The sequence below is a fragment of the Gorilla gorilla genome, chromosome 1 (assembly GCF_029281585.2).
Source record: "Gorilla gorilla gorilla isolate KB3781 chromosome 1, NHGRI_mGorGor1-v2.1_pri, whole genome shotgun sequence".
In the NCBI taxonomy this organism is placed as follows: Eukaryota; Metazoa; Chordata; class Mammalia; order Primates; family Hominidae; genus Gorilla; species Gorilla gorilla.
This window is the reverse complement of record NC_073224.2, coordinates 29,113,993-29,127,680: the sequence shown is the minus strand read 5'-3', so window position 1 is coordinate 29,127,680 and position 13,688 is coordinate 29,113,993. Positions and strand designations below refer to the sequence as shown.

The window sequence follows — 13,688 nt, the reverse complement described above, 5'->3', positions numbered from 1 at the left end:
TGTCGTGACTCTCAACACCGTGGAACTCAAAGGAGATGGAAAGATTCTTTCTCTCCCTCATATATTTTCTCCCTTTCTGTCTATGTATATAGAATATGAGACATTTCCCTAATCATTATGTGTAATTACAATTACATATATATATGTACGTAATATATAAACATATATATATGTATTTGTAATTACACATAATGATTGGGGAAATGTCTCATATTCTTCTACTCAGAAATAAGCAATATAGCAATTACTTGCTACATATATATATATATATATATATATATATATGTAGCAAGGTGAACTCGCATCCTGCAGATGCCTAGGGCAGAAGATTATAGTTGAGACCTACAATAAAACACTTAAGACCCAGTAGTAAAAGCTGGTGAGGGTTTATTTGGGAAATCAGGGCATTCAAAAGCACCCATGTGTACAAGGGGATTTAGAAGGCCACATGCATGCCCAGGGCAAGATGCATCCTCAGAAAACACCTGAGGAGATCCTAAGCTTCCACTTTGGGCTGATCCCTAAGCTAAGTGCAGGCTTGGGTAAGTGTTGAAGGAGTGCCTGCCACAGAGTCAATCTGCAAAGTCTGGGAGTGGTTATTTGGTTTCTGCTATTTGTTTGTTTGTTTTTAGTTCCTGATATTGAAGGGAATCTCTGTCAAAACACAAGCTGAGATCGAGTGCAGTGGTTCACCCTTGTAATCTCAGCACTTTAAGAGGCCAAGGTGGGAGGATTGCTTGGGCCCAGGAGTTTGAAACCAGTCTGGGCAACATAGTGACACCTAGTCTAAAAAAAATTTAAAAATTAGTCCAGCATGGCAGCGCACACCTGTAGTCCCAACTACTCAGGAGACTGAGGTGGGAGGATCGCTTGAGCCTAAGAGGTGGAGGCTGCAGTGAACCATGATCATGCCACTACACTCCAGCCTGGGTGATAGAGTGAGATCCTGTCTCAAAAAATAAAAATATAAAATAAAAAAACACAAGCTGAACACAGGCTATGGACAAAATGTCAGTGATTGAATATGGCAAGGAATACAGTCTTTGCAAAAAATAATTTGGGAAAGTCATTATAGAAATTATCTGCTACAGCCTTCAACAATCAAAAATCCAGCAAACACTGGGAAAAGGGGTAATCTGATTTCCAAAGTTACCACATTATAATATTTAAATGTCTAGTTTTCAAAATAATTACACAGCCTAAAAAGAAACATGAAAGTATGGCCTATTCAAAGGAACAAAATAGATCAAAACTGTCTCTAAGGAGCCCAGGCATTGGACGATTGGATAAAGACTAAAACAATGATCTTAAATATGCCCAAACAGCTAAAGACAATGAAAATCAGGAAAACCATGTATGACAAAATAAGACTCTCAGTAAGAGATAGGAATTATAAAATGAGACCAAACCAAATTTTTGGCATAAAAGGTGGGATAACTGAAATGAAAATTTCACTAGAGGGGCTCAATAGCAAATTTCAGCAGGCAGGAGAGTCTGCAAACCTGAAGGTAAGACAACTGAAATTATTACGTCTCAGGAATAGAAAGAAAAAAGAACAAATAAAAGTAAACAGAGTCTAAGAGCTGTATGAGACACCATCAAGTGGACCAATATACACAGAGATTCACAGAAGACAGAAAGAGGTAGAAAGAATAGTTGAAGAAATAATGGCTGAAAACTTCCCAAATCTGAGGAAAGACATGAATATACTTGTCCAAAAAGCTCAATGAACTTCAAGCAAGATAAACTTAAAGACACCCACACCAAGACAAATTATAACCAAATTGTTGAAGGAAAAAGACAAAAAGAAAAATTTGAAGGCAACAATATGAAAACATCTCATGCACAAGGGATTCTCAGTAAGATTAACATCTGATTTCTCATCAGAAAAATAAATGATGCCAGAAGGCAATAGGATAACATATTTAAATCTTGAAAGAAAAAAGAAAGCCCTGTCAACTAAGAATTCTATATTTAACAAAAATTTCTCTTTATTCTCATTTGAGAATAAAAGATAAATTAAGACATTTCTAGAAAAACAGAAGCTGAGAGAGTTTATTATCAGAAGATTGTTCCTACAAAAAATGCTAAAGGGAGTTCTTCAGGCTGAAAGGAAAGGACATTAGAGAAAATCAAAGCCATAAGAAAAAATAAAGAACACTGGTAAAGGTAATTACATAGGTAAATATGTAGGCCACCACTAATGTACTTTTGGTATGGTTTGTAACATCTTTATTTTTCTATATGATATAATAGGCATACACATAAAATAATATCTATGTATCTAACTTAATTGGCATATAATGTATAAAGATGTAATCTGTGACAAATAATAATATAAATGGGGAGGCACAGAGATGTATAGAAGCAGAGTAGTGTATAGAAGACAGAATTGAAACTAAGTTGGTATTATTCAAACCAGGTTGAAAGTGGTTACCGTGGGGTAACCACTAAGAAAATAACTTTAAAATACGCAGAAAAGGAAAGAAGGGAATCAAAATTGTACATTACAAAAAATCAACTAAATATAAAAAAGGTAGTAATTGGGGAGCAAAAAATTATATAACACATATAGAAAACAAATAAATGGCAGAAGTAAATCCTTTTATCAGTAATCACATTAAAGGTAAATTAACTAAAATCTCTAAGAAAGCAGATTGGCATATTGAATTTTAAAAGTCAACGTCCATCTATATGCTGTCTACAAGTGGCTCACTTTACATAGAAGGATGCAAAGAGGTTTAATATAAAATAATAGAAAAAGACTTTCTATGTAAATAGTAATGAAAAAGAGCTGGGATGGCTATATTATTGTCAGAAAAATACACTTTACAAGAGACAAGGAAGAACAATATATAGAGAGGAAAGTCTTCATACAGCAAGACAATATGGCCATAAACATATAAACACCTAACAGACACCAAAAATTTATAAAGTAAACATTGACGGAATTGAAGGGACGAACGGTTCTACAACAGTAGTTGCAAACTTCAATATCCCACCTTAATAATGGATAGAAAAACCAGACAGAAGAACATTCAGAAAATAGAGGATTTAGAAAATACTATAAACCAATCAAACCTAAAAAACATATAGCGCATACCACCAAACAACTATAGAATGCACATTATTTTCAACGGCACATAGAACATTCTCCAGGATAAATCACATGCTAAGCCACAAAACAATTCTTAATAAATTTTAAGAGATTGAAATAATCTGAAGTATTTTTCTGATCAGAATGGAATGAAGCTAGAAATCAATACCAGAAGGAAAACTGAACATTTTAGAAATATGTGTAAATTAAACAAAACACCCTTAAACAACCAAGGGTCAAAGAAGAAACCACAAAGGAAATTAGAAAATAACCTTGAGACACATGAAAATAAAAACGAAACATACCAAAACTTCTGGGATACCATGGAAACAGTGGTAATAGAGAAATGCATAGCTGTAAACACCTACATTAAGATAGAACAAATATTTCAAATCAATATTTGTACACCTTAAAAGTTAGGGGAAAAAAAGAGCAAACTAAACCCAAAGCTTCCATCCAAGAGAATGGAAATAATAAAAATCAGATCAAAGATAAATGAAAAAGAAAATAAAAACACAATAGAAAAAATCAATAAAACCAAAAGTTATTTCTTTGAAAAGGCCAGCAAAAAATGACAAATCTTTCACTAGAACAGCCAAGAAAGAGAGACACAAGACTCAAGTTAATAACATCAGAAATGAAAGTGGGGACGTTACTACTGATTTTACAGAAATAAAAAAAATGACTAAATGCCATGAACAATTGTATACTAACAAATTGAATAGCCTAACTAAAATGGATATTTCTAAAACACAAAATGTGTTAAAACTGACCCATAAAGAAACAGAAAAATTGGAACAGACCTATAACCAGTAAGGAGATCTAATTAGTAATAAAATCAAGGCCAGGTGACCTCACTGGAGAATTCTACCAAACATTTACAAAAAAGAACTGGGTGTGGTAGCTCATGCCTGTAATCCCAGCACTTTGGGGGACCAAGGCAGGAAGATCACCTGAGCCCAGGAGTTTGAGACTAGTCTGGGAAACCTAGTGAGACCCTGTCTCTACAGACAAACAAACAAAGAACAAATAATTAATTGGGCATGGTGATGCACACATATAGTTCCAACTACTTGGGAGGCTGAGGTGGGAGGATCACTTGAGCCCGGGAGGTCAAGGCTGCAGTGAGCTATGATCATGTCATTGCACTCCAGCCTGGGCAACAAAGCAAGACTCTGTGAGAAAAAAACAAAAACTAATACCAATCCCTTTCAAACTCATCCAAAAAATTGAAGAGGAGGGAGCGCTTCCTAACTCATTCATTGAGACCAGCATTACCCTGATACCAACACCAAAGTACAAGAAAACCATAGACCAATATCCCTTATGAATATTGACACAAAAACCCTCAAAAAATAGAAGCACAATGAATTGAGTAGCATAGTAGAAAGATTATATATCTGACCAAGTAGGATTTATTCCTAGAATGCAATAATGGGTCAACATACAAAAAACAATCAATAGAATATACCATATCAACAGAATGAAGGGGGAAAAAACATGACTATTTCAATTGATTAAAAAATGATTAGAAAAATCATTTGACAAAGTCAAACACCCTTTCATGATTAAAAAAAAAAAAAAAAAAAACACTCAACAACCCAGAAATAGAAGGAAACTTTCTCTAGTTAAAGGCCATATATAAAAACCGCACAGCTAGCATCACATAATCAATGGTAAAAGACAGATAGCTTTCCCCCGAAGACCAGGAACAAGAGAAGGATGTCCACTTTTGCTATTTCTATCCAATGCAGTATTAGAAGTTCTAGCCAAAGCAATTTGGCAAAAAAATAAAAGGCCAGGCATAGTGGCTCACACCTGTAATCCCAACACTTTGGGAGGCCGAGGCGGGTGGATCACCTGAGGTCAGAAGTTCAAGACCAGCCTGGCCAACATGGTGAAACCGCATCCCTACCAAAAATACAAAAAATTAGCCGGGCGTGGTAGCAGGTGCCTGTAATCCTAGCTACTTGGAAGGCTGAGGCAGAAGAATCCCTTGAACCCAGGAGGCAGAGGTTGCAGTAAGCTGAAATTACGTCACTGCACTCCAGCCTGAGCAACAAGAGTGAAACTCCATCTCAAAAAAAAAAAAAAAAAAGAAGTTAAAGACACAATGGAAAGGAAGAAGTAAAATTATCTCTGTTCACAGATGATATGATCTTATACAGAAGAAATCCTAAACGATCCACAAAGAAACTGTTAGAGATAATAAAGAAACTCAGCCAAGTTGCAGGATACAAAATCAACTTGCAAAAATCAGTTGCATTCTATACAGTAGTAATGAACAATCCAAAAAGAAACTTAAGGAAACAATCTCAGGCTGGGGACGGTGGCTCACGCTTGTAATCCCAGCATTTTGGGAGACTGAGAAGGGCAGATCACTTGAGGTCAGGAGTTCGAGACTAGCCTGGCCAAGATGACAAAACCCCATCTGTACTAAAAAAAAAAAAAAAAATACAAAAATTAGCTGGGTGTAGTGGCTCATGCCTGTAATCCCAGCTACTTGGGAGGCTGAGGCAGGAGAATAGCTTGTCCCCAGGAGGCAGAGGTTGCAGTGAGCCGAGATCACAGCACTGCACTCCGCCATGGGCAACAGAGCAAGACTCCAACTGAAAAAAAAAAAAAAAAAAAAAAAAAAAAGAGACAGAAAACAATTCCAAAAGCTACAGTTATCAAAACAGTATGGTACAGGCATAAAGACAAACATATAGAACAATGAAACAGAATAGAGAGCCCATAAATAAACTCTCATGTACACGGCCAAATGATCTCCAACAAGACTGTCAAATCCATACACTAGAGAAAGAATGCACTCTTCGATAAATGGTGTTGGGAAAAATGGAGATGCACATGCAAAAGAATGAAGTCGGACTCTAAGTTTACACCATAAACAAAAATTAACTCAAAATGGATTAGAGACCTAAACTTAAGACCTGAATCTATAAAATTTCAGAAGAAAATGTAGAAAATTTGACATTGGATTTTGCAATGGTTTCTTGAATATGACACCAAAAACACAGGCAACAAAGGCAAAAATAGACAAATGGGACTAGATCAGACTTTAAAACTTCTGCACAGCAAAGGAGACAATCAACAGAGAAGACAACTTACAACATGAAGAATGGGAGGGAATACTTGTAACACATACATTTTGATAAAGATTAATATCAAGAATATATCTAAAAACTCTTACAACTCTTCAACAACAAGCACAACCAAATAACTTGACTAAAAAATGGGCAAAGGACTTGAATAGATGATTCTCAAAAGAAGACATACAAATGGCCAATAGGCACATGGAAAGATGCTCAACATCCTAATCATAGGGAAATGCACATGGAGACCAATGAGATACCATCTCACACTCCTTAGGATGGCCACTATAAAGAAAACAAAAACAGAAAACATCAAGTGTTAGCAAAGATGTGGAGAAATTGGAACCTTTATGCACTGTTGGTGGGCACGTAAAATGACACAGTTGCTATAGAAAATAGTATGGAGGTTTTCTGCAAGATTAAACATAGAATTACTGAGCCAGGCAAGGTGGCTCACGCCTGTAATCCCAGCACTTTGGGAGGCCGAGGCGGGCGGATCACGAGGTCAGGAGATCGAGACCATCCTGGCTAACATGGTGAAACCCTGTCTCTACTAAAAATACAAAAAATTAGCCGGGTGTGGTGGCGGGTGCCTGTAGTCCCAGCTACTCAGGAGGCTGAGGCAGGAGAATGGCGTGAACCTGGGAGGTGGAGCTTGCAGTGAGCCGAGATGGTGCCACTGCACTCCAGGCTGGGTGACAGAGTGAGACTCTGTCTCAAAAAAAAAAAAAAAAAAAAAAAAAAAATCTGAACAGGTTCTCTAGGAGTACTTTTTGAGATGGCGTCTCACTGTGTCACCCAGGCTGGAGTGCAATGGCGTGATCTCGGCTCACTGCAACCTCCACCTCCCAGGTTCAAATGAATCTCGTGCCTCAGCCTCCTGATTAGCTGGGATTACAGGCACCAACCACCATGCCTGGCTAATTTTTGTATTTTTAGTAGAGATGGGGTTTCACTATGTTGGCCAGGCTGGTCTCAAACTTCTGACCTCAAGTGATCTGCCCACCTCGGCCTCCCAAAGTGCTGGGATTACAGGCGTGAGCCATTGCACCTGGCCCCTCTAGGAGTACTTTTAATTCTGCGGTTGGAGCAATAAGAGAGAAGGAGAAACTCCAAAACTGTCCTAATTGATTCTGAGCCTCCCCTCTCTAGAAACTGGCCTGGACTAAGAATAGACCGCCCTGCCACAAGCATCCACCCTAAGTGTTTCTGGTTTACATTGCCCTCTTAGGGCCTCTGAGACTCTCCTCAGGTTGGTGTTTTCATAGCAGAGTGCTGTCTAGCCTGTTCACATGTCCGCCCTGCATTCTGAAGCCCCACTCTCTGAGCCAGGGGAGCATCAGGGACATTCTTGAGCAGAGCCAGTGCAGGGAGTGCACAGTCCTGGAGCAGGTAAAGACCTGGAGCAGCAAGTGAAAGACCCAGAGCAGAGAATGACATGGAGTGACAGCAAGAGGTTAGAGGGCAGTCTCAATCTCACTTGGCATTGTCTAGCAGAAAGACCAATGAATTAATTTGAGGTTAGTTCATGTGGGTCCTGAGGCCTGCAGACAGTGTGGGGTAACACTACTAATGATGAGAGTGATGAGTGTCTCCCGTGGCCGTGTCCTCTCTGAATCGCTGAGCATTTTATCTTTCATCTCTGTGGGAGTTGCAGCTTAATAATAATAATTAGAGTACCCTGAGCATCGGTGCTTTGTAGAACACAGCATTAAGCCCTGTTTCTGCCTCCTTGGATTGTAGTCTGTATGAACTGGCAGACATTTGGGAGGTGGAGCCCTCCGACAGAGGGGAAGAACATGATAGAATGCAAAGGTCAGGGATATTCTGAGTCACCTAATTGATACCTAACATTCTTTTGGCTCTTGGTAGGTCAGAGTAGCCTTTCCTTCATGCCTGCCAAAGCACAAAGATCAGTGGCCTCACCCAAGTCTCACAGACCCAAGAGTCTAGTCTGGGGATCCCAGGCTCTAGCTTATACATGGTACCTTCCTGGTTTTGGGGAATGCTTGTTCCTCTGTGGCCATGAGTTATGCTTTAACGAGTTGGTGTTCTTTCCTGTGGTACCAGCAGACTGAGCCCTGCCGAAAATAGGTGATGCACGCTGGGTTTTTCCCGTGTGATCAAGAAGGCCGGTGGGCAGAATAGAGGAAGCTGCAGAAGTCATAGCTTCATTCTCCTGAAGACATGGGTGTCTGGAAAGTAGCCACTGCCTCAGGACGGTCCCAGGTACCTTCAGCACCTTCCTCCCAAACACACTCTGTCTGTAACATGTCACTTCTGTCTTCCTCTAACAGGTGACCTGGGAGAAGGTGCTGGGAATTACAGTATCTGGAGGCAGAGGACTTGCCTGTGACCCCCGATCAGGTTTGGTTGCTTACCCAGCAGGGTAAGTAAGCGCCTTGGAAGAGATCTTGATGCATGGGAATTTATAGCCACGCTAGAGCAGTTGGGATGGGCAGGGATTTTCTGGTATCTTCTGGAAGATAGATACAGGTTAATGTTTTCTTGCCATTTTTGTAAAGAGACGCAGGACCAGGTAAAGGTTCTTTGTCGGGTGCTGTCGTTGTTGCCATCCTGTCCTGCTTTTCGGTTATCTACCCCACCTCCCACACACAGATTTACACTTTATGTTACACACAGTTCCCAGCACCATCTTCAGTAACTACCTTCCAGTCATTTAAAAAACAGCTTTATTGAGATGTAATTCACATACCATATAACTCACTATTTAAAATACCCAATTCAGTCGTTTTTTAGTATATTCACAGAGTTGTGCACCCATCACCACAATCAAATTTAGGACATTTTCATGACCTTGTTCCCTTTTTTTTTTTTTTTTTTTTTTGAGACAGGTTCTGGCTCTGTCGCCTAGGCTGGAGTGCAGTGGCTCGATGTCGGCTCACTGCACCTCCGCCTCCGACACTCAAGCAATCCTCCCACCTCAGTCTCCCGAGTAGCTGGGACTACAGGCGCACTGCCCCATGCCTGGCGAATTTTTTGTGGAGATGGGGTTTCACCACACTGCCCAGTCTGGTCTTGAACTCCTGAGCTCAAGCCATCCACCTGTCTCAGCCACCCAAAGTGCTGGGATTACAGGCGTGAGCCACTGTGCCTGGCCCCATTCCTATCAGTCACTTTTCATTCCCACCCCCACCTTACCAGACCTTCATCCCTAGGCAACCACTGTCTCCATTAATTTGCCTATTCTGGATATTTCATATAAACGGAATCAGTTAACACTGTATTTGGCCTTTTGTAACTGGCTTCTTTTTGTTGCTCATCCTGGAGTGCAGTGGTATGATCATGGCTGACTGCAGCTTCAGCCTCTTGCCTTAGCCTCCTGAGTAGCTGAAGCTATGGGTGTGTGCCACCATGCCCAGCTAATTTTTCCATTTTTTGTAGAGACAGGGTCTAACTCTATTGCCTAGGCTAGTTTCGAACTCCTGGGCTCAAGCAATCCTCCCGCTTCAGCTTCCCAAAGTGCTGGGATTACAGGCGTGAGCCACCACGCCTGGCCAGCATAATGTTTTCAGGGTTAATCTATGTCACAGCATGTATCGCTACCTTATTCCTTTTTGTGGCTGAATAATATTCCACTGGATGGATGTAGCACATTTTATCTATTCTTCAGTTGATGGACATTTGGGTTGTTTCTACTTCTTAGCTATTATGAATATTCATCTGTTCTAGTCACTTTGAGAGAGATCAGTGCCATAGAAGAGAAGTAGGGGAGTGGGGCTACTATTCTTTCTCTTGCTGCCTTTTCACTCCTCTGCTCCTACAAGTGGGAAACCTCCAACCATAGTTTCTTCAGGCTTCTGGAGAAAGCTTGGAACCCCTCCTGCTTCTGGCTCACTCTGTTCCATGCTGATAGGCACAGGAATGTGAAAATGAGTAGCGCTACTGCTGTACCTTTCTTACTCTACCATTAACTTGTTAATGCCTAGTTCATTCCCCAATGTAATTTTCATAGCAACTTTTATAGTTTTTATACTAGATACGTGATTTGCTTAGTTTTATCACCTCATCAAAAAAGCTTCCTTTATCAGGCTGGGCCCGGTGGCTCACGCCTATAATCCCAGTACCTTGGGAGGCCAAGGTGGGCGGATCACTTGAGGTCAGGAGTTGGAGACCAGCCTGGCTAACATGTTGAAACCCTGTCTCTACTAAAAACACAAAAAAATTTGCTGGGCGTGATGGCGGGTGCTGGTAGTCCCAGCTGCTTGGGAGGCTGAAGCATGAGAATCACTTGAACCCAGGAGGTGGAGGTTGCAGTGAGCGCAGATTTCGCCACTGCACTCCAGCCTGGGCGACAAAGAGAGACTCTGTCTTAAAAAAAAACAAGCCACCACCAAAAAAAGCTACCTTTATCAATCAAGTACAGTCATGTGTCACTTAATGATGGGGATATGTTCTGAGAAATGTGTCATTTGGCAATTTCGTTGTTGAGTGAACATTACAGAGTATACTTACACAAACCCTAGATGGTATAGCCTACTACATACCTAGGCTACATGGTGTAGCCGGTTGCGCCTGGGCTACAAACCTGTACAGCAGGTTACTGTACTGAATACTGTACGTAATCTTAAGACAATGGTATTTGTATATTTAAACATAGAAAAACTACAGTTAAAATATCATATAAAATATATTTTTAAAAGGCACACCTGTATAAGGCACTTACCATGAATGGAGTTTCCAGGACTGGAAGTTGTTCTGGGTGAGTCAGTGAGTGAGTGGTGAGTGAGTGTGAGTGCCAAGAACATTACTGTACACTTTACAAACACTGTACACTTGGCCATACTAAATTTATTTTAAAAACATACATTCAATAATAGATTAACCTAACTTACTGTAACTTTCTTACATTTTATAAACTTTTTTTTTTTAACTTCTTGACTCTTGTAGTAACACTTAGCTTAAAACACAAACACAGTACAGCTATACAAAAATATTTTTCTTTTATCTTTTTTCTGAGATGGAGTCTCCCTCTGTCACCCAGGCTGGAATGCAGTGGCACGATCTTAGCTCACTGCAACCTCTGCCTCCTGGGTTCAAGTGATTCTCCTGCCTCAGCCTCCTGAGTAGCTGGGATTACAGGCTCCTGCCACCACGCCTGGCTAATTTTTGTATTTTTAGTAGAGATGGGGTTTCGCCATGTTGGCCAGGCTGGTCTTGAACTAATGACCTCAAGTGGTCCGCCCGCCTTGGCCTCCCAAAATGCTGGCATTACAGGCATGAGCTACCGTGCCTGACCCAAAAGTATTTTCTTTTTATCTTCTATAAGCTTTAAATGTTGTTTTTAACTTTTTTAACTTTTTTGTTAAAAACAAAGACACAAACACACACATTAGCCTAGCGCATAGAACTACATAGGGTCAGGATCATCAAGATGTCACTAAGTGACAGGAATATTTTAGCTCCATTATAATCTTACGGGACTACTGTCATACATGCCCTTCACTGTTGACCAAAATGTTATTATGTGATGTATGACTGTACTTATTCTATGCCAGGTACTTTTCAAGCACTTTATATGAATTATTTAATACTCTGAGCAACTATTATCACCCTCATATTTTAGAGGAGGAAATTGAGATTCAAAGAGGTCAAGCAGGCCAAGTGCAGTGGCTCACGCCTATAATCCTAGCACTTTGGGAGGGCAAGGTGGGCGGATCACCTGAGGTTAGGAGTTCAAGACCAGCCTGGCCAACATGGTGAGATCTTGTCTCTATCAAAATACAAAAATTAGCCTGGCGTGATGGCGGGTGCTGGTAGTCCCAGTTACTCGGGAGGCTGAGATGGGAGAATCGCTTGAACCTGGGAGACGGTGTTTGCAGTGAGCCGAGATCGCGCCACTGCACTCCAGCCTGAGCGGCTGAGCAAGACTCCATCTCAAAAAAAAAAAAAAAAAAAAAGAGGTTAAGCAGGCAGGGTGCAGTGGCTTTGGGAAGCCAAGGTGGGAGGATTGCTTGAGACCAAGAATTTGAAACCAGCCTGGGCAACATAGTGAGAACCCTGTCTCTACCAAAAAGTAAAAATAAAAAAAAATTAGCTGGGTATGGTGGCATGTGCCTGTAGTCCTAGCAACTGGGGAGTTTGAGGCAGGAGGATTGCTTGAGCCCAGGAGGTGAAGGCTGCAGTGAACTATGATCGTGCCATTGCACTCCAGCTTGGGTGACACAGTGAAACCCTGCCTCTTAAAAAAACCAAAAGGGTTAAAGAGTTTGCTTGAGGTAACATAGCTAGTGTGTGTAATGGGGTTCTAACCCAAGTAGTATGACTGTAGAGCTCTGATTGTTAAAATGGCACAGAGTGGGGGAAGACCACACTGTTTTTTTTTGAGACAGACTTTCATTCTTCTTGCCCAGGCTGGAGTGCAATGGCACGATCTCAGCTCACCGCAACCTCCGCCTCCTGGGTTCAAGCAATTCTCCTGCCTCAGCCTCCAGAGTAGCTGGGATCACAGGCATGCGCCATCATGCCCAGCTAATTTTGTATTTTTAGTAGAGATGGGGTTTCTCCATGTTGGTCAGGCTGGTCTCGAACTCCCGACCTTAGGTGATCTGCCCACATTGGCCTGCCAAAGTGCTGGGATTACAGGTGTGAGCCACTGTGCCCGGCCACTTTCTGCTTATTTTTAACAAATTGCTTTTCCTCTAAGCTGTCTACCTGCCCTTTGAATGAGAAGAGCCCCATTTATGGGCAGCTCAGTCTGTGCAAGGGAGACTTCTGCCCCTGGGTTTGGGGTCAGTGTCTCTCCCAGGTGGTCCTCTGGTGTTTAATGGCTGCAGTAAGGGTGCTGTGGGAGCCACACGGGCTCTGCCTGGCGAAGGCTGGGCTAGGCTCCATTTTCCCCTAGAGAAGCAAGTTGATGGAAAGACCTCTCTACTGGATAAGTTTGTGCAGCCTGCCTCAGAGGAATTCCACTTGTTCTTGCCTCTGCCTGGGAAAGCCAGGTTCCCTCTTGTTGGAGGTGGGGCTGGGGTAGCACAGGCAGAAGAGGCCTTGGGGTGCTGCTTGGTGCATGCTGAGCCCTGTGTCCCTGCCCCGGGGAGTGTGGAGTCCTGCCCGCTTTCTTCCTCACACACCCCTGGACTCCAGGCCTGGCCTTTAAGGGCATGTGCTTATGCATGTTTATGAGCAGGTCTCAGCTCAGTGCATGTGCCTGGGAGTCATGATCCTTCCAGATGGTGTACAGGCTTTTCTGATGGAACCTCTAGTAGGTTTCCTAAGTGTGTATGCTTGGCTTAGGCCATCCCTGGGCAGTGCCCCTAATCTGTTCCCTGACCTTCTGATTTCTTAGAACTTGAAGTTGTCTGTGCAAATGGCTTCTTTTCTGGGTGTTTGAGTTTTGCTGTGTTCTAGAACTCCCTGATGTGCTGCTGCGATGTTGGGGGCCACCAGATTCTGTGTGAGCACAAGCAGGTTCTTCACCTCCCTCCTTGTCTCCCTGCTTTTCTTATCTGATCATCCTTACACTGCCCCCAGCC

At 41.7% G+C, this 13,688-nt stretch overlaps 1 protein-coding gene across 1 annotated transcript in view; it reads left to right on the top strand.

The window, feature by feature from the left end:
- Positions 1–466: 466 nt before the first annotated feature.
- Positions 467–13,688, top strand: part of LOC129531977 (mitogen-activated protein kinase-binding protein 1-like) — a 33,640-nt gene continuing 20,418 nt past the window's right edge. Inside the window, exons 1-3 of the mRNA XM_063704709.1 lie at positions 467–542; positions 7,424–7,584; positions 8,490–8,581. Coding sequence (XP_063560779.1) covers positions 467–542; positions 7,424–7,584; positions 8,490–8,581 — 329 coding nt within the window. The remainder of the gene's footprint in view (positions 543–7,423; positions 7,585–8,489; positions 8,582–13,688) is intronic.